Source organism: Camelina sativa, chromosome 15 (assembly GCF_030686135.1).
Source record: "Camelina sativa cultivar CO46 ecotype springtype chromosome 15, ASM3068613v1".
NCBI lineage: Eukaryota > Viridiplantae > Streptophyta > Magnoliopsida > Brassicales > Brassicaceae > Camelina > Camelina sativa.
In genome coordinates, this window is record NC_141894.1 from 8499592 (window position 1) to 8517176 (window position 17585).

The following is a 17585-nucleotide window of genomic DNA, read 5'->3' on the forward strand; positions in this document are numbered from 1 at the left end:
TTTTTTAGATGCTATGTCAATTGGATGAACACCCGTTCATACTACAATCTTCTCTTATATACAATCTCTAGGTAGAAAATGTATGCTTTCAAAAAAAAACTTGATTTATATATGTTTATATACACGACAGAAAATTATAAATTTAACAAATCATAAGAATCATAAATCATAAACTGGACATAGTACATAATATTGGCGAACTAAAAAAAGAATATAGCAGATGTTAGCAAGGCATATTATGCAAACTCAATACAGAGACACTTTTTTTTTTTTTGCAGAAACAAAGAGATACAAAAATAGTGCTAGAGTGGTGTATATCTGTATATGTATGTGAATGTTAGGTCGATTTCTCTATTTATAAGCTGGAAAGAGTAAACATTTTTACTTTTACGTTTAAAACTAAAAAATTTATATAAAATCTTTTAAAAACTTATTTAGTTTTCATTTAATGCATATAAAATATGTTTGAATCTATATGGATGATTAGATTTGGATTTTGAATTAATTGTCTTTATTTTCCTATTATAACGATGAGTAAATATATAAGGTTAGTTTTAGAAATAATCCATAAATTTTAGTAATTTGGTAAATAATTACTGATTTTATTTCAAGATTTCTTAAAATAAATTATCTATTTAAATTTAAGTTAAATTATTTTCATAAATAATTCGAAATTAAGTAGATTCATTTGTTAAATAATAGTTACATTTTTGGTATGTTATTAATTACGAAAACTCTTATTATTTTATAAAATTATAATAACTATATAAATTCAAGGAATTATTAATAGAAATAATTTCGTTTTTCTTATAATATTTTAAATTTCATTTTGTAATCTTGTTGGCTTTAATTTCATTTAGAAAACTATACATGTTTAATATTTAATTTAGAAAAATATTTGGAAAACTTAATATATTCAAAATTAATTATTTATGCTTTATACCCATATCAAAAATAGATACGAAATCTATAACCAATTATAAAAAAGTTAATTATTTATTTCTTTAATAGTTGTTACCATTGTTTTAGGGAAGTTTTTTTTTTTATATATTATGTATACAAATGGGTGTGTTTGGCAACATGTATATATGTTATATATATATATATTTTTTATCCCTAAGTGTACTCCCCAATTAATAGTATAGATATTGTACAATTCAAAAGTTCACTTAAAAAAGTGACAAAATAATAACCATGATTTAGCTTTGAATTTGTGGTAGCTTTTGTGATCGTCGATATGTGATGTGTTGTTTCAAACGCTATATTGCATAAGGTTGACAACAAAAAATATTCAATATTGATATGATCAACATCAACAAAAATGACAAAATATCATTGAAACTTATGTAGAAGATAATCAATATTGGATATTATAAATCAATCTTATACATAAGTAAAGATAAAAGGTAAAAAGCTGACGATTGAAGAATATAGTTTGGTAGTATAGATATTTAGGACTAAAATATATGATGCAGAACATACATCTCTTATACTTTAGTTACTATTAATTTATTTATACTTGTATATTAATTAAACTATGTGCTTGAGTCCTCTCCTCCGTCGTACATACATGCAAAGGATGAGAATTTATTCTCATCTCAAAAGGAGTTCTTCACTTTTACAGCCATGCATCCATCGGTCGGTCTCCGTTGCGTTTTCCTTAGAGAATAATGTTATTTTAAACCTCGTATAGATCATATTATATATGAGATATGCAAATGTGTACGTACGTGTTAGGAGCATATTATATACACGAGTGGTTGTATTTGTATATCACCATTTCGTAGCAACTTCCTATATTCTCTCTTTCTACCTTCCTATATATAAATATGTGAACTTAGATGTATACATATATGTGATTGCACGTATAAGATAAATCGAGATGGGTAAGAGCAAAAAAACGTCAACATTTTCAGTGATAAGAGCTTTGTTACCGTGCTGTTCGAACAGTGGAGATGATTGGAGCGAGGAAGGAGTGATTATAAGGTCAAGAATCATGACCAGTGATGAAGATGGTCGGCTTTGGATCGCTGAGCCAGGGGTCGATAGAAGAGCCACTTCTTTTATAGCTAGGTTCTACGAGAACCGAGTTTCTGATCCTAACTACAAAACCCTCACTCCCTGAATTGTTTTCCATGCTCTTCCTTGTCTTTTTTGTCTTTATTGTATTCGTCATGTTTTGTTTTCCATCATGTTCATGTTTCTTTTGTATCTTGTTAATTAAGTTCATGGTAAGAATAATAACTTAGTACACCCTTTGTTTGTTAGAATTATGGTTTAGTTTCTGTTTGTTGATATACAATATGAGATTTAGAAGGCCTTGATTCCACCGTCTTTTTTACACTTGTGTATTTTCATTTTTAGAGTTACTTCGATTTTTACTTTAAAATATAATATATCATTACATATAATCTTACTTCACAATTTATTGAAACTTCCTTATATGATGAGAAAGAGAGAGGGAGAGGTTGTGTACACAAAATAAATGAGAGAAATTATAGACAAAACAATCTCTCCTACCCTTTGTACAATTGTTATTTTTCATTTTCGAGTTGGTTTACTTTTCCGATTTATAAAAGAGAAATTCACTTCCTACCAAAAAAAGAAAAAACAGAGAAATTCAAAACCACATTTCTTATGGACAAGGAAGAAGACACTAGAACTGTTTTTAAAAACTTTATTTGTTAATAAATTACAAATTCGAGGTTTTATTATAATGCCGAGTTACATAATCAGCGCACATAGACCATTAGACCTTAATCAGCAAAAAGAAAAATAGAAATCAATAGGCCTAAATCTGTATAGAGTTGTACAACCCATGGGCTTTCTTTTGCCAGTTAAAAACCATTTTGAGAAAACTTTATCCCTTATTTATGTGTCGGCGTAACAAGTACATTGCCCCTAATAAACACTTTCAAGTCTTCAAGTACAGTAAGAACCATTTCAACAACCATAAATGTATAACTTTTATTATTTGGCACAAAACGCGAAAATAAAGGTCATAAGTCAACTCAAAGCTGATTGAAAATCTTTATCTTAAAACATTGAAAAGAATTATAAAAAAACGTTACAAGAAAAAAAAAAAAAGGAAAGTGTGTAAGGAGAGAAAAAGGGGAAAAGGAAGAAGTCAGAGTTAGGGAGGCACCGGAAAAAATCGTACCAAGTCACCTAATATTACGGACCGACCAGTTTTCATCAGTCAACACAGAAACAAACAAACAATTTAGCTCCTCTTTTTCTACTTCTTTACTCTTTAGATTTTATAATCTCTTGTTTTCAAAATGTTGTTTTCTTGTAATAGTATTTTTGAACCTCACCGACCTAAACCTTTTGGGAAAAAATCTAACAAATACCCATCCGGTCAACACTACAACTGTCCATCCGGTTTACTTGTATGACTATTACAAGTTTTGTATCTTTAAAAAAAAAAAAATTATGGAACAAATGTAAAAACTTAAGTATTCGAATTGTTCTTCGAAGATTGGTTGGTTCAGTTCAGTGATCCAAAATATAACTAATCAAGTCTATTTTTCTTCCAGTTTAATATTAAAACATTTATATATATATAATTTTGAATATAACCATCAGGATTCGATTTCTGAAAACTGCAGGACTTTGTCTTGTTTTTTTCTTCTTTAAATTATCATCACAAATTTTAAAATTAGTAGAAGCAAGAAACTACATCTCTAAGTTATGACCAATTATTAACCCATAAAAAAAGTTATACCCATTTGATTAAATCCATCGTGTCTCGAGGGTACCTCCGAATGTGTGATCATAGAACCACGAACCAAATCATGTTCTACAATATTTATATATTTAACTCTCTTTTTTTTTTCTCTATATTATTATAGTATCAAATACAAAAATGTTTGAGAGATAGAGAAAATAATTACGCACCAATGAGCAGAGTCCGTTGGCTGTCATGTGGGATGCTATAAACAAATTAAAAAAGAGCAGAGTCAGACTTTTAATTATAATGTTTCTATAGAAAAGGATTTAGATTAAAACAACAGATTCTATTGTAACGAGAAGATGATACATGCACTGCCACGGTTCCTCTCATGCACAAGATGCTTTTTTTAAAGCATTTATTTAATTTTAAAATCTAATATCAAAACATCAAAATTGAAATCCTTACTTTTAAGCTACGTCAATTTTACTACTTTGGGTTCCCTTTTACTTAAACTAAAGATAGATAATGTATCGTGTACATGCAAAAGGAATCTTGTAATCTGGTGCGTGGACACGATTGAATTTAGTAACGTTAATTCCGTATTAAAATTGTTGTTCGATTAAAGAAAAACTCAAAACTGAAAATCAAAGGTATAAGTTTCTTATATCTAAAGCAGGTATATATGAAAACAGAAAATTTCATTTAATTTAAGTATGAAACCATATATATACCTAAAACTGGATTACCAAACCAACTCTCAGATTAAACAACTAACTAATTTTAAAAAAGTCAACAAAATGTTGATGTTCAGATTATCAAAGAAGTAAAAGTTTAAGTGCAAGTAAAAAAAGAGAGAAAATTTTGTGCAATGCAAAACTATTGATATCTCTTTATAATATTTATTTCATTTGACGTTTTGTATACTTTTATCGATTAAATGAATTATTATACGATGATATATATCTACTATATATGAAAAATAGGTTATAAAAATTATAAATACAAAGAGATGTATGAAAAGAGAAAGAGATAGAGAAGCAGAGAAACATGTGGAATTCACATGGGCTATTGCTGACCAATCTGTGCCCACCTCAATCCCCTATGCCATATTGGTCCTTTAAATTCTTTAGTAGTATATACATTTATTCATAGCCACCAAATTTGATTAACTAACTTTAACATTAATTACTAATCATGATTTTGTTTTTGCTGTAGACGTACTATAATTAATTGGTACGTACATATTTATATGAGTACGTTTTTATACAATATATGTCTCTGAGAACAGAAGAACTCTAAGCTTTATAACCCATACGTTGTTTTTGCACACGTCATAGAAGTGTGCATCTAGTATCTCTCGCTCATATATAACTCATAAAAGATTATAGCTAGGTTTGCAGTTTGCTAGATAAGTTATTGAAATGATGGAGCAAAAATTAAGAAATATCTACATAGATTGATGTAATAAATAAAAAAGGGAGATGGGCACATCAAATAGGAAGTGGATGGGAATGAGAGACTGCAGTAAGCACTTGGAGATTACAAATGTCAGTACCGAGGGAGTGGGAAAAGGCAAACTCGTGGCTTCATCTTGAGTTGGTTCGGTTTGATCCGGTTTGGTTACATGCTACTATTACACAACTTGTCGATAAATTGAATGTAAGAGATAGAGAGGAAGAGATCACGTGGGGATGCATGTGGGAGGGTAGGGAGAGGCCTAAACGATGTTCAATGGATAACAAAAAGTAAAAAAGTTAATAAAACATACTAATTACTTTGAAAGCTCCTATCGCGGATCTTGCCTCTTTCTCTCTATCTCTCTCTCCCCTTTGCTTTAGCATTACTAATTACTCTTTAGTTTATTAATAATAATTGTTATTAAAATATAATATAGAGAGAGGGAGAGAGAGTGTGTGCGTGTATAAATACACATAACAAGTCGTTCTCGAGCTCTCTCAATCCGAATCTCTGATTAAAAAGAACAAATACTTTATTTCAAGAATTGAGTAAACACAAAAAACTTTTTTTTTAAAATGGCATCATGGAAGAAAACAATAGCAACACCATTCAAGAAAGCGGCAACATTCTTCAACCAACCGCAAGAATCACCAAAGAAGGGTTCCCGCGGTGGAAGAATGGATGCGAAAGCGAGGGAAGAACACGAGAAGAGAATGGTTCAAGAGCTTCAAGGAGAAGTCATGGCTTGTGGATATGACGACGTTCTCGTCATGTGGTCTATTCTTGACAAATCTAACTCCTCCAATAACCTCACTGCTTAACCCCAAAACCAAACACACAAAAAAATGGTATTATGATCAACCTTTTGTACATATCTTAAAAGGGTGTTAGCCCGCCATGGTGATCTCCTCCTCCTGCTCCTCCTCCTTCCTCCTTCCTCCTTGTCCTTTCTTGTTATGTGGTCGTGGCTTCTTTTTTAAGGGTCTAGTGGATATTTTTTCCGACGAGTTATCGTCGAGAAGTTAGATGGTTTCATGTTCCCCTTTGATAATCCCTGAGAGTAAATCACGGTGGGATCTTTTTTTATTTGGAGAAAAAAATGTCTTTCTTGAATTCATATATCATTTGTATGTGAGATGATTAGCATTATTTGATTGAGAATTCAAGTTATTAGTTCTCCATAATGTAAAAGTCAGTTATTGACTTAAGTTGCACATGTGTTAAATTATCAATCAGGGAAAATAATAATCCATCATTGAGTTAATGAGTCATGATTTGTTCCAATGTAACAGTACGTAATTCAAGTCACCGACCATCTTTTGTGTTTAGACCAACTAACTAATCCGTCAAATATATATTAGTAAATAAATGATAACAAATTGTAACTCAATATTGATAAATATAAAAAGGAGAAATTATAATTATTCTATCATTCTCTTATAACGTAGAAGTTAGGAACAGTTTGCACTTTCGGTAACGGTCTAATTTTGTCTCAATACACACAACCATCGACTGAGCTGACGTCCCTAACTTCGGACAGACACAAAGAGTTTAGGCTTTACGCTCATTACTTTTTTAGTCAACAAAAAAAAAACAAGTTCGTCTCACGTAGACCCAAATCTTTTGTAGCCACAAAAACTAAAACATTTAGATCTTTTTTGGTTTAATTCCAGTTAGATTCAGTTTTTCACACTCAAAAATAGACCCAAATGTTACAAATGATTATCTTTCTTTTTATTAGTTACCTTATATGTTCATTTAGAGAAGTACGTTGAACCAAAGTAAGATAGTTTTCTTCAATTACAGTTAGGTTGATTGATGTTATATTGGTTCGAGACTTCCGAGTATTAAGATTATACAATTACACCGAATATTAAAACCAGCTTCAAGTTTTAACTTTATTCATCAAATGGATTCTATAATAAAGAAGAAAGCATCAGCCGATTCAAGACATTAACTTGTTTATCCATGTACCCTTCCAAGGATAGGGCACAAGTACAACTCATAAATTCTACACAACAAAAACTGATCAATAATCTCTACACAAAACTACAAAAATTCCAACAAAATTATTAATAATAAACCCAATAATTTTGTTTATTTTCGAACAAAAAAAAAGTAAAATAATTAAGATGACAGCAGCTTGAGCTTGAAGGGGACCCAATCATTGAACAGGCAATGAGAAAAAAAAGTGGGGAAAGAGAAGAGAATAGAAGAAAAAGTACGACCGTATTCGACAGTGAGGTTAATGGTTGATGATGAGATCTTATTAAAGTCTCAAGTGGGTCACTTGATTCCCACAACGTGCCTTGTCCTCTCCCCTTAATTTTTAAATCCATACTCTCTCTCTCTTACTATCTCTAACATTCTTAACATGCTCAAAGTTTGGGAACCATCTTCATCAAGAGATGGTCTCACTCAACTCAACTTCTGTAAACCTAACATGTCCCATTGAGGTATAATCATCTACAGATTCCTCATTCTACACCCACTGGTGTTTCACTTAACCAGGGTTTCCTAAACTGAAATCTCAAACTTAAGCCATGAGCCATGGCACATTTGCCATGACTTATCACCTAAAGGATTCGGTTTCTCACATCAAACATTTTGAAAAACTCCAAAGTTTCCAGTTATTGAAATTCAATAAGATCATAAACTCCAGTTAAGGAAAATACAACACATTTTGAGTTCGTTTTATCATTCATTTTCGGAGTCCTGCCCTAAGGAATATTTTACATGTCGACAAACTCTTTACCTTGCATGTCTTTCTTCCCTGGCTTCAAGCGCATCAACTTCCTCACTTGTTAGCAGATCCACCACTGGTTCATAAACATCCAAGTCTTTCCTTTTCCTGTCAAAGTCATGCTCAAAATTGTTATGTATGGATCTTATTATTATTTTTTATCACTTTTGCTTGGTCTTGCAAGTCAATTTGTTTACCCATAAAACTTATTTTGTTTGAAAACTCTCATTTAGTGATAAGCAATGCACGAAGAAGTTCATCAATATTTGCAATCAAACGACTTGCAACCTAGTGATTCAGTTTTTTTTTTTTTTTCTGTTCAATGAAATCTAAAATTAACAGAGGTCAACTATTAAAGCAATCTGAGAACGGACCAGCTCCAAACAAAGGGATCATTAACTAACAAAAGAGAGGTGGCATATAAGTGTATACATAGGTAACAATTTCGAATCATATTATAAACAATCTAGATGCAAGGAGTTATTCGTACAACAGGTCTTAACAAGAGACTTTCAGAGAGAAAATATAAGTGGGCAGGATAATCACTTACCTAACTACACTGGACTTAAAGCTGAATAACTTCACTAAGTCCATTGACAGGCCACTTGCTTTGCTGCACATGAAAGATGCAAATTTATTGTTTGAGCTAGGCTCTACTATTACCACAAGATATATTGGACAAATAGGGAGCAACATGAAAAGACCTCGCTGAACCATGATCAGATCCTCTGCGGCTTTTCTTACTTAATCTACTCTCTTTAGCTGAAGCCACACTTTGAGTTGCAATCTGGAAAGCAGAAACAACGACATGATAGGTCAGTAAGTTTGGCATTCGTGTTCAAGACAGTAAAAAATTATACTGAATTACAATTAACAGTATCTTAATGCTACGATTTAATTTTCTACCTCGTAAAGTTGCTCCCTTATTGCAAAGGCAACAGCAGGCTTCAGAGAAGAGAAAAAGAAACCAAAGAACAATTGTATTAAACGTTTAAAATCAAGCTTCATTTGATTGCATAATGAAACGGTAAAAATTGAACGGTTATCTTACTCCAACTTCGGGATCTTCAACACCTAAATCCTTGCACAAGGTTCTCGCAAATTCCTCAGGATCACTCTCAAAATTGTTTAGGTCCTGCAAAACCAGCAATCAAGCTGCATTGAGACCAAATCATGGTTGAAACAGTTCAAGATCACCAAGTATTCTCACCCACAAGAACTGATCTTTGATGAGGGTATGGTTAACTCGGAGATCAAGCTGAAAAAGAAAGGGAAAGATAGCTTATCAGCTTCTAAAACTTCATCTTTTTCAGCAAATTACTCATAAACAAAGAGAGAACGATAAAAAAGTTATATTGTATCATAATACCTTGATTGGTATGATCTTTTCACCAGTGTACATATCTTGTCCTTCATATGCCCGAAAATCTGAGAGCTGAGACTGACAAAGCAGTAAAATGACCAATGTAAGCAGAGAGATTTCTAAAGAAACGATTACAACCCTTACAAAAACAGAGTAGAGCAAAACCAAAGCAATAAATACATCACACAATGTAATCCTAGAGATATACAACTCATGGTACAATGCTACAATCAGGTCTCTTCTTGAGTTAAACCTAAAGATTTAGAAACAATAAGTCGAATGTCTAACTAACAAAAGACTAACCGGTAACCTAAAATGCTTAACGTATCATTCATCTCTATGACAAGTGAAAGAGCTTAACAACAAAAACATAGCAGAAGAGAGAAACTTAAGTAACAACCTGAATAGATTGGGCAATCTGAGTGATAAATGCAGAGGGAAGTTTCAAGTCTTTAACAGTTCTTTTGGCAAAGACAACGACTTCATTATCCGGGTCTTAATTCCAATACCAAAAAAAAACAAGAATCAGTGAATCACCACTTACATATAATACAACAAAGCGCTTCTAGTGGAGAAGATGACAAACAAAAAGGTAGGGTTTTTAAGAGAGAGAGAAACCTGAAGGGTTCCAAGTGAAAGCATCTTTGTAACGTTGACCTTCAGATTGAATGTCTAAACGAATAGGTACCAAGTTTTCAGCAGTAGGCCTAGCTCCAACCATAGAATCCATGAAAACTCGATATCAATTTCAAACAAAGTAATCGAAGAAGAATAGAGGAAAGAGATGAATGAAACTTACATCCTGAACTTGACGGGACCTTTCCAACCACTAGACCCTAAAGCCTTCATCTTTAAACCCTAAACCCTTCCCTTCCAATTTCACGAATTGAGCTTTCAAGGAAGAGAGCCGGAGAGAGAGAGAGGTGGAAACTTCAATCTCTCTCTTCTTCTCCGGCGCTAGAGCAGTAAATTATAGTTTATTTCAGAATCGCCCGCGAATTCTGATTTCTTACCAATTTCACCCCTAACTATTTTCTGTGTGATTATCATATTAGTATTTGGGCTTTAGACAGACTTTGTAAGAAGCGTTTATTGGGTTTTAACCAGGCCTCATTATTAACAATACTAAAATGAATCAACGAGATTGACATGAAGGCACATCATCAAAGAGAATCATTCTCTCTTCGCTACCACATTCCATGTTCGTTCGTGCTCCCCATAACAAGTAACAACGTTCGTGTTTTCTTCATAGTCATGTACACATTCGAAGGAACACGATTACAACAAACATGTCGTATAAGAAATTTTAGATTTCTATTCAGAACCAAAAAAAAAAAAAAAAGTCTTGGATATTGTGATTTCTTTATAAGGGGGAAAAAAATCACACTCAACGGCGTCATATATAGATAGATATATGCATTAATTCTCCGCCTTTGTTGCAATATGCAGCCACGTCAAGTCTCTTCCTCAATGCCTTATTCCCTCGCTTCTCAAAACTGTGAGACCACAGCCTTGAACGATCCAAGGTTCTAAACTTCTAATACCTCTCCGGTCTCGTGATCTTTAGCCTTCTCACGGTTTCAAGAAACATACTGAACAAAAAAAAAACATCGGTTCCAAAATACGAGATAAGTTACCTATAAGCGATGAATATATAATAATATGAGATCAAGATATAAGATAATTCATACTCCCATGGAATATCTCCGACCATCATCCAGTCTCCATCTTTATCTTCATATGTCAAAACATGATGTTTTCTATCTCGTTTACCGCCTGTTACAAACCAAAGACAATGTACTATTGTGTTAGGTTTGGTGGTTGGATCATTGGATGTTGTTTTTTTTTTAACATAGTTCTCTGTGTTGTTAATTACTTACAGATGATTAAAGTATCAAACATATGAGAGAGGTTTTCTAAGAGACTCTCGTAGCCGGAGAATGCACAAAGGTCGAGTTTTCTCCCAATGGGGACACCTTCCATGTAAACCTTAACAAAGAGAGATGTGTCATCATCACGACGAGGAAGACGACGACCCTTTAGTGAATCTCTTAATCGAGACTTTATCGGTGGCCAATCTTGTCTTGCTTCTCTATTAGCACAAAAAGATTCAAAACACAAATGTGGACAAATTAAAACAGAACAAAAACAGAACATAGGGAAAACAGAGAAGTGATGTGAAAGAAGACCTTTGTGGAGAAGTAGATGGAAAGGTAAGGCTAAGGGAGAGATTAACAGAAGATTCAGACGGTGAAGGTTTAGTACTGTCGACAGAGGATGAAGAAAATGAAGAACAAGAGTTAGAAAACTCCATTGATGAGATCCTTTGAAGATGGCAACTTCACCTGGAACTGAAACTACATGCTCCCTTCTCTTCTCTCTTGAAAGTGCTCTTCATGTCTCTCTCTCTCTCTCTCTCTTTTCTATTTCTCTCTGTTTAGTAAACAATAAAAGACTAGTAGGTGATTCGATAGCATAGATTTTAATTTAAAATGATTTAATCAACTTATTTAAAAAAAAAATGTAACAAATATTAGAAACAAAGGTTCCCCACATTAACTATGAACTTTCAATCTTCCATATATGAACACACATTGATTTCTGAAAACCACTGTAATAATTACCCGATTAGATACTTAACTCATATGTTTAGATCTTTGGAGTTTGTTAGTAGTAAAATGTCAAACTGTGGTTTTGAGATTTGTTTACATGTAAGATTCGAAGTTTCCGTATACAGGAGGTATCCAAGGAATGTGTCCAAATGATGTTGGAGCTAAAATGTTAAGGGCTTTGATTTTTTTATAAAAATTTCTCAACTGCTCAGATTCTTTAATTAGGAGAGATAAAGGCCAAAAAAGCTTTATTGTCTAGCCGTAAACAGAAACAGAGCATCACATCACTTTCACTTTCTTACCATCAATATTTGAAAACTGAGTCTATCTGATATAGACTATGAACTTTGGGGGATCAAAAATTTTTAGACCTCTTCTGTTGATAAGAAAACTCAATTGTCTCTTATGACACATTAATGTTATAGACCATTGAAAATTGCAGAACCAATAAAAATAAAGGAGGCTTGAAGAGTTTTGTGTATGTTGTTTTTGTGGAGCAGACAGTGTTCTTTTCTTTAACTATACGTTTCCTGTTAATGTCTCTTTTAGCTTTGTCGATTGTCTCTCTTAGCTAGGAGCCCAATCTTTTAATTTTCTTTTTATTCTAAAAATAAAATTCATTGATTTATGGTGAGTAGACATAAGTTGTTACATCACATAATGCTCATTGGCTGTATTGATAATATTAGATTCTAGAATCATCATGGGAAGTGTATTCCAATATTTACTTTGTTATAAAGCCTACCTTGGATGTTGGATCGATAAGACTCCTATGAGCTATTATACGATCTGTCTTTGGACATGCATGTCTGGTCTCTAGGGATCCTTCTTTGTGAGAATTTCGATATAATTAACTTTATAATGTCTAGTAGTCTAATGATGAATGTCTAGCCCTCTTTATAGTTTAAGACTAATATTATCAGCTAACTTCTTTATAAAAAGATAAATAATCATTTTTCAATATTTTGTATGTCCAAGGAGTTATTACTCGCATATCTTGATTTGAAAGAGTTTTATCAGTTTTTTTTTTTCAAGTTTTTTAAAACACAAAACTCATTCTGACCATATTAAAAGATGAAAAACTGGAGATCGACCGAGATCGACAATCAAAATGATAAACCCGAAAATATAAATCATAAAAATATTATTCTATAATATATTAGATAAATATTAATATTGATTTAGAGTGTTTAGTATATTCACGAATGTATAAATATACTAAAGCATCAGCTTGTATCTGTGCACCAATATCTTTTTTTTTTTTTTTTTTTGGAAAATCCAAAGACACAACCAACCCAATATGCTCAGTTTCTTAACGAGAATGAAGAATAAAATAAAAAGAGTGAAAAGCAAGCAACAATTAGGAATTTTTTTTTAAGGAAAAACAATGGACATTAGATAGAACATCATAGAAAAGCAAACAAAACCCTAACCCATACGAATAGAGATCCACGAGATTCACCGCTCTGATACCATGATAAATTGATGAGAGTCTTATATTAATTCTTCCTAAACACGTTTGTGTTTTTACTCTCATCAATTTATCAGACCGAACACGTGAACGATAAAAGATTATCACCGTAGCTTGTAGCTCGATTATTTCTAAGTAACCATCGTAAATTAAAGGACAAGTTTTGTAGAAGTAATATAGAGAGGCATGCAATAGTACTGTGCCAAAAAGTTATAGCAAATGAAGATCATTATCATGATATGTACTCGTATATTAACGTGGCATGTTCATGCATAGACAAAAAGCAATCATATCTCCACGTTTGCATACAGCTTCAAAACAATCAAATCATTTATAGTCCTCTACAAACAAAATGAATGTCTGCTGCTTATGAAAATCAATTATTTGGATGGTACTTCCTACTTCGTCTAAAAAAAGACATCAAATGCTTTTAGTTGATTTTAAGGCATGGGGTCCCTTCAAGCTTCAAGAGTGATACACAAACTCATGAGTATTGTGATATAGTATGACAGAGGAAAACGAATAAAAGAGCACAAATCAAAAGGTGAATCATGGGTCCGGGAAGATGTATATATAGGTCGGTCGATATGAGTTGTTATTTTTTTTGATAAAGTCGATATGTTTTTGAATCAAAAAATATGTATGGTCGAAAATACAAACGAAGGTTTAAGTGTGTTCTTCTTTACAACCTCATAAATTTTTTCACATTATTTATGTGTGATTTTCCGGTTCCGGAGGACTTCATACACATCCCTCAAAATTTAATCTACGATATATATAGAAGAATATTGTTAAATTTTTTAGCTGAACTATCAAGTTCTGTTTGGTATATAGCATTGCAAATTTTTAGTATAAATTATGACAATGTTCAAAAAAGTGTTAGATGCTAGACAGAGCGATTCGACCGTCCAGTTTTTGTTTCCGCATAAACCTAACATCTGATATGTAATCCCTATGGACTATGGTTGAAGTTTGCTTAGTACATTTTAATGTTGAGACTAAGAAAACATAGTGAAACTTAAACTAGTTATGGTACATGCAAAAAAGAACATGAGGACAAACCATGAAAAATGCTTTGAAATGATTGACTGATTTTAGAATTGATGGAAATTATTTTTTAAAAATTCAGAACATTAGTTAGCTGTCTTTATAAAAAAAAAGAAAAAGAGAGAGTTATTTATGTACCAAGAAATAGAAAACGAGATAGATGACCACATGATGAGTTTGTGCATGCCTATTACGCCATGCAAATAGACACAATACAGCCCCTGACTTTGTCTGCAAGTACGCTCGTATCGTTTCTAGACAGTAATCATTGTGTTAAACCCACACGCTCTGTCAATAAAGGTTTGTTTCCATAAGAAATCATGAACAAGAGACTTTAAAAGCAAAAACACAACACAATGTATCAATTAATAAGTTTAATCGGGTATCTACCGTATAGTCGTATATACATAATGGGAAAAAGAAAACAAGAATAACATATAATATACGCGCTGAGAGTTTCAACCATTGGATTGAAACTGTTGCATTTGTGGTCTTACATAAAGATACGTGTTCTTTTATAAGCCAACCAAAACTTCATAATCATTATTTTGTGTTCGAACCGAGTTGCTGACTTTGAGTGGTCCAAAAGAAGAAAGAAAGATGCAATTTCTTTTGGTTTGATATTCTCTTTTAACCTCTTTACCTCTCTACTTTGGTCTTGAAGAAGCAAATTAAATCTGAAAAGGAAGAAAATATATTGATGTCTCTTCAACGACCTAATGGGAACCACTCAAGTTCTTCTTCTTCACCCAAGAAACACAAAACTGGTAAGTGTTACAACGAAAGTTTTTGAGTTAATTGTATCTTAAATTTGGTTTTGAGAAACTAGGTCTTTGTATATAAATCATATCAGAGGAGAGTGACGAGGAGTTGTTGATGGTTCCTGACATGGAAGCAGCTGGATCGACATGTGTTTTAAGCAGCAGTGCCGACGACGGAGTGAATAATAACCAGGAGCTTGACACGACTCAAAACGGAGCAGTCTCCACAGCTAAACGCCGCCGTGGACGTAACCCAGTTGATAAAGAGTATAGAAGCCTCAAGAGGTATATATAATGAGCTAGTAAAAACCATTCTTGCATCTGGTTTTTAATTAATTGTGGAATTTGAAATGGTTAATAAAAAGTATTTGGTGATGAAAAAACAGATTGTTGAGGAACAGAGTATCAGCGCAACAAGCGAGAGAGAGGAAGAAAGTGTATGTAAGTGATTTGGAATCAAGAGCTAACGAGCTACAGAACAACAACGATCAGCTTGAAGAGAAGATATCAACTCTGACGAACGAGAACACAATGCTTCGTAAAATGCTTATTAACACTAGGCCTAAACCTGATGACACCAACAATCACTAAACCAAGATGCTTATATATTTAACACAATGTTCAATGTTCTTTTCCTTTTTTTTTTTTTTATTTTTTTTTTTTTCGTTTGTATACAAATTTTTGTTCCAATAAATAAAATCCAAATTAAGCATCACTAAACATAATTCTCAATTATGGGATTTGAGAATTAGTTAGTTAAATTAGGGTCCTAATGTGGGACCCACATGTTCTAAATGTGAGTGAAACGAAGCATCTAGAGAACTTGTTTTCGTACAGACCAAGCTGTGCTATATATATATATATATATATATGTATAAATCCTAATTACTTTGAGAGAAGTTTTTTATTAAAAGATTAGAAGAAAAGAATCATTCACTAATGGCGAATTTTGGTGAAGGGAGAAGAAGTGGAGGAGGGATGTTACCGCTTCTCGCTCTAAGCGCCGTCGCGGAATACTATAGACTGCCGTGGAAACCACCGGTGACGGCGAGTCTTCTTGCCGCGAACACTCTCGTCTATCTCAGACCTGCTTTGATCGATCCCGTTATACCTCACATCAGTGAGGTCTGGTTCAATCCTCACCTCATCTTCAAGGTAAAAAACCCCCAAATCCTTTAATTCCTTCATTCTCCAATAGAAATTGATTGTAATTTCGACAATTTTGGGGAAATTAGGGATTGATTTTGTTTAACTTGACCTAATCAAGATCCTCAATTTGAGATTATTAGTTCTAATATTGATTTGTGTGTGTTTTTGTTGAACAGCATAAGGATTTGAAACGTTTGTTTCTATCAGCGTTCTACCATGTAAACGAGCCTCACTTAGTATACAACATGATGTCACTTCTCTGGAAAGGTATCAAGCTCGAGACATCTATGGGAAGCACTGAGTTTGCTTCTATGGTTTTTGCACTTATTGGTATGTCTCAAGGAGTCACTTTGCTCTTAGCCAAATCGCTTCTCTTCTTCTGCGACTACGAAAGAGCTTATTACAACGAGTACTCTGTTGGATTCTCTGGTGTTCTCTTTGCTTTGAAAGTTGTTCTTAATTCTCAGGCTGAGGATTACTCCAGTGTTTATGGTATCTTGGTTCCGACAAAGTATGCTGCTTGGGCAGAACTTGTTCTGGTGCAGATGTTTGTACCTAATGCTTCGTTTCTTGGGCATTTGGGTGGGATCCTTGCTGGTATTCTCTATATGAAGCTCAAGGGTTCTTACTCGGGATCTGATCCAGTCACTCTGGCGGTTAGAGGTGTGACACGACTAGTGACTTGGCCATTGAGGTTTTTGAATGGTATGGTTAGGTCTCGGAGAAGAAGGATTACAGGGAGAGGAAGAGTGGGTAGAGGCCAGACTGGGATAGCCGGACCTGGTATTTGGAGATGTCAGTCGTGTACATATGACAATTCTGGTTGGTTAAGTGCTTGCGAGATGTGTGGCTCTGGACGAGCTAGAGGAAATGGATGGTCACTTAATCAGGGACCAGCATTGTCTTCTTCTAATGATCTCCCTATAGATGAGCTGCGCCGTCGAAGAGTTGAAAGGTTTAGTTGATCTCTGGACCTGCATTTGTAGAGCTGAAGGAAGGGTTTTGAATGAAGCTTTGTTGAATCATTCATTGCAGTAGCATCTAGTTTTTTTTTTCTTCGAATCTGTCTTCTCCTTTGTCTCCTTGATGATTTTACGAAAGTAATGGAAAAAAGAAGGCATTTTTTTTTTTGTAATTTTTGGTTAGGTCACACTGATTGAGTGATTTGATAAGGAGCATCTTGTTCTTTGCTAGAAGAAGCGGTTTATCGCAAGCAGTCTTAGTTATGCAGCTAGTGATTCACATAACATAGTATCTTGAACACATACTCTTTCGATCTTAGCCCCCCTTTTATTTGGTTAGATA

The 17585-nt window shown here is 33.3% G+C and overlaps 5 protein-coding genes across 5 annotated transcripts; 3 read left to right on the forward strand and 2 right to left on the reverse strand.

The window, feature by feature from the left end:
- Positions 1–5648: 5648 nt before the first annotated feature.
- LOC104746100 (uncharacterized) lies at positions 5649–6405 on the forward strand. The gene has a single exon (XM_010467503.3). It carries the CDS (start codon positions 5710–5712, stop codon positions 5953–5955), a length of 246 nt encoding a protein of 81 aa, XP_010465805.1. The 5' UTR covers positions 5649–5709; the 3' UTR covers positions 5956–6405.
- A 1334-nt stretch (positions 6406–7739) lies between these two features.
- Positions 7740–10285, reverse strand: LOC104746102 (chromatin structure-remodeling complex protein BSH). The gene is made up of 10 exons (XM_010467504.3): positions 10040–10285; positions 9859–9947; positions 9641–9735; positions 9247–9318; positions 9088–9135; positions 8929–9012; positions 8784–8822; positions 8582–8664; positions 8428–8490; positions 7740–7985 (listed from the first exon to the last, which is right to left on the reverse strand). The coding sequence occupies exons 1-10, from the start codon at positions 10087–10089 to the stop codon at positions 7886–7888; spliced, it is 723 nt and encodes a 240-aa protein (XP_010465806.1). The 5' UTR covers positions 10090–10285; the 3' UTR covers positions 7740–7885.
- Positions 10286–10459: 174 nt separating this feature from the next.
- LOC104746103 (auxin-responsive protein IAA31-like) lies at positions 10460–11975 on the reverse strand. Its single transcript, XM_010467505.3, has 4 exons — positions 11430–11975; positions 11121–11332; positions 10932–11016; positions 10460–10832 (listed from the first exon to the last, which is right to left on the reverse strand). Exons 1-4 carry the CDS (start codon positions 11552–11554, stop codon positions 10778–10780), a joined length of 477 nt encoding a protein of 158 aa, XP_010465807.2. The 5' UTR covers positions 11555–11975; the 3' UTR covers positions 10460–10777.
- A 2945-nt stretch (positions 11976–14920) lies between these two features.
- Positions 14921–15846, forward strand: LOC104746104 (transcription factor HY5-like). The gene is made up of 3 exons (XM_010467506.3): positions 14921–15137; positions 15224–15416; positions 15518–15846. Exons 1-3 carry the CDS (start codon positions 15071–15073, stop codon positions 15720–15722), a joined length of 465 nt encoding a protein of 154 aa, XP_010465808.1. The 5' UTR covers positions 14921–15070; the 3' UTR covers positions 15723–15846.
- On the forward strand, positions 15835–17473 carry LOC104746106 (rhomboid-like protein 14, mitochondrial). Its single transcript, XM_010467510.3, has 2 exons — positions 15835–16286; positions 16457–17473. The coding sequence occupies exons 1-2, from the start codon at positions 16071–16073 to the stop codon at positions 17243–17245; spliced, it is 1005 nt and encodes a 334-aa protein (XP_010465812.2). The 5' UTR covers positions 15835–16070; the 3' UTR covers positions 17246–17473.
- The last annotated feature ends 112 nt before the right edge of the window (positions 17474–17585 follow it).

Excerpts from the sequence above, each read along its gene's own strand:
- LOC104746100 (XM_010467503.3), top strand. The coding sequence starts at position 5,710 with ATGGCATCATGGAAGAAAACAATAGCAACACCATTCAAGAAAGCGGCA.
- LOC104746102 (XM_010467504.3), bottom strand. The coding sequence starts at position 10,089 with ATGAAGGCTTTAGGGTCTAGTGGTTGGAAAGGTCCCGTCAAGTTCAGG. Across the intron at positions 9,319-9,640 it reads AGATTGCCCAATCTATTCAG|TCTCAGCTCTCAGATTTTCG; the intron begins GTTGTTACTTAA and ends CTGCTTTGTCAG. Across the intron at positions 8,823-8,928 it reads TTGAAGATCCCGAAGTTGGA|CCTGCTGTTGCCTTTGCAAT; the intron begins GTAAGATAACCG and ends TCTTCTCTGAAG.
- LOC104746103 (XM_010467505.3), bottom strand. The coding sequence starts at position 11,554 with ATGGAGTTTTCTAACTCTTGTTCTTCATTTTCTTCATCCTCTGTCGAC. Across the intron at positions 11,017-11,120 it reads GTTTGATACTTTAATCATCT|GCGGTAAACGAGATAGAAAA; the intron begins GTAAGTAATTAA and ends GGTTTGTAACAG. Across the intron at positions 10,833-10,931 it reads GTCGGAGATATTCCATGGGA|TATGTTTCTTGAAACCGTGA; the intron begins GTATGAATTATC and ends TTTTTTGTTCAG.
- LOC104746104 (XM_010467506.3), top strand. The coding sequence starts at position 15,071 with ATGTCTCTTCAACGACCTAATGGGAACCACTCAAGTTCTTCTTCTTCA. Across the intron at positions 15,138-15,223 it reads ACCCAAGAAACACAAAACTG|AGGAGAGTGACGAGGAGTTG; the intron begins GTAAGTGTTACA and ends AAATCATATCAG. Across the intron at positions 15,417-15,517 it reads GAGTATAGAAGCCTCAAGAG|ATTGTTGAGGAACAGAGTAT; the intron begins GTATATATAATG and ends ATGAAAAAACAG.
- LOC104746106 (XM_010467510.3), top strand. The coding sequence starts at position 16,071 with ATGGCGAATTTTGGTGAAGGGAGAAGAAGTGGAGGAGGGATGTTACCG. Across the intron at positions 16,287-16,456 it reads ATCCTCACCTCATCTTCAAG|CATAAGGATTTGAAACGTTT; the intron begins GTAAAAAACCCC and ends TTTGTTGAACAG.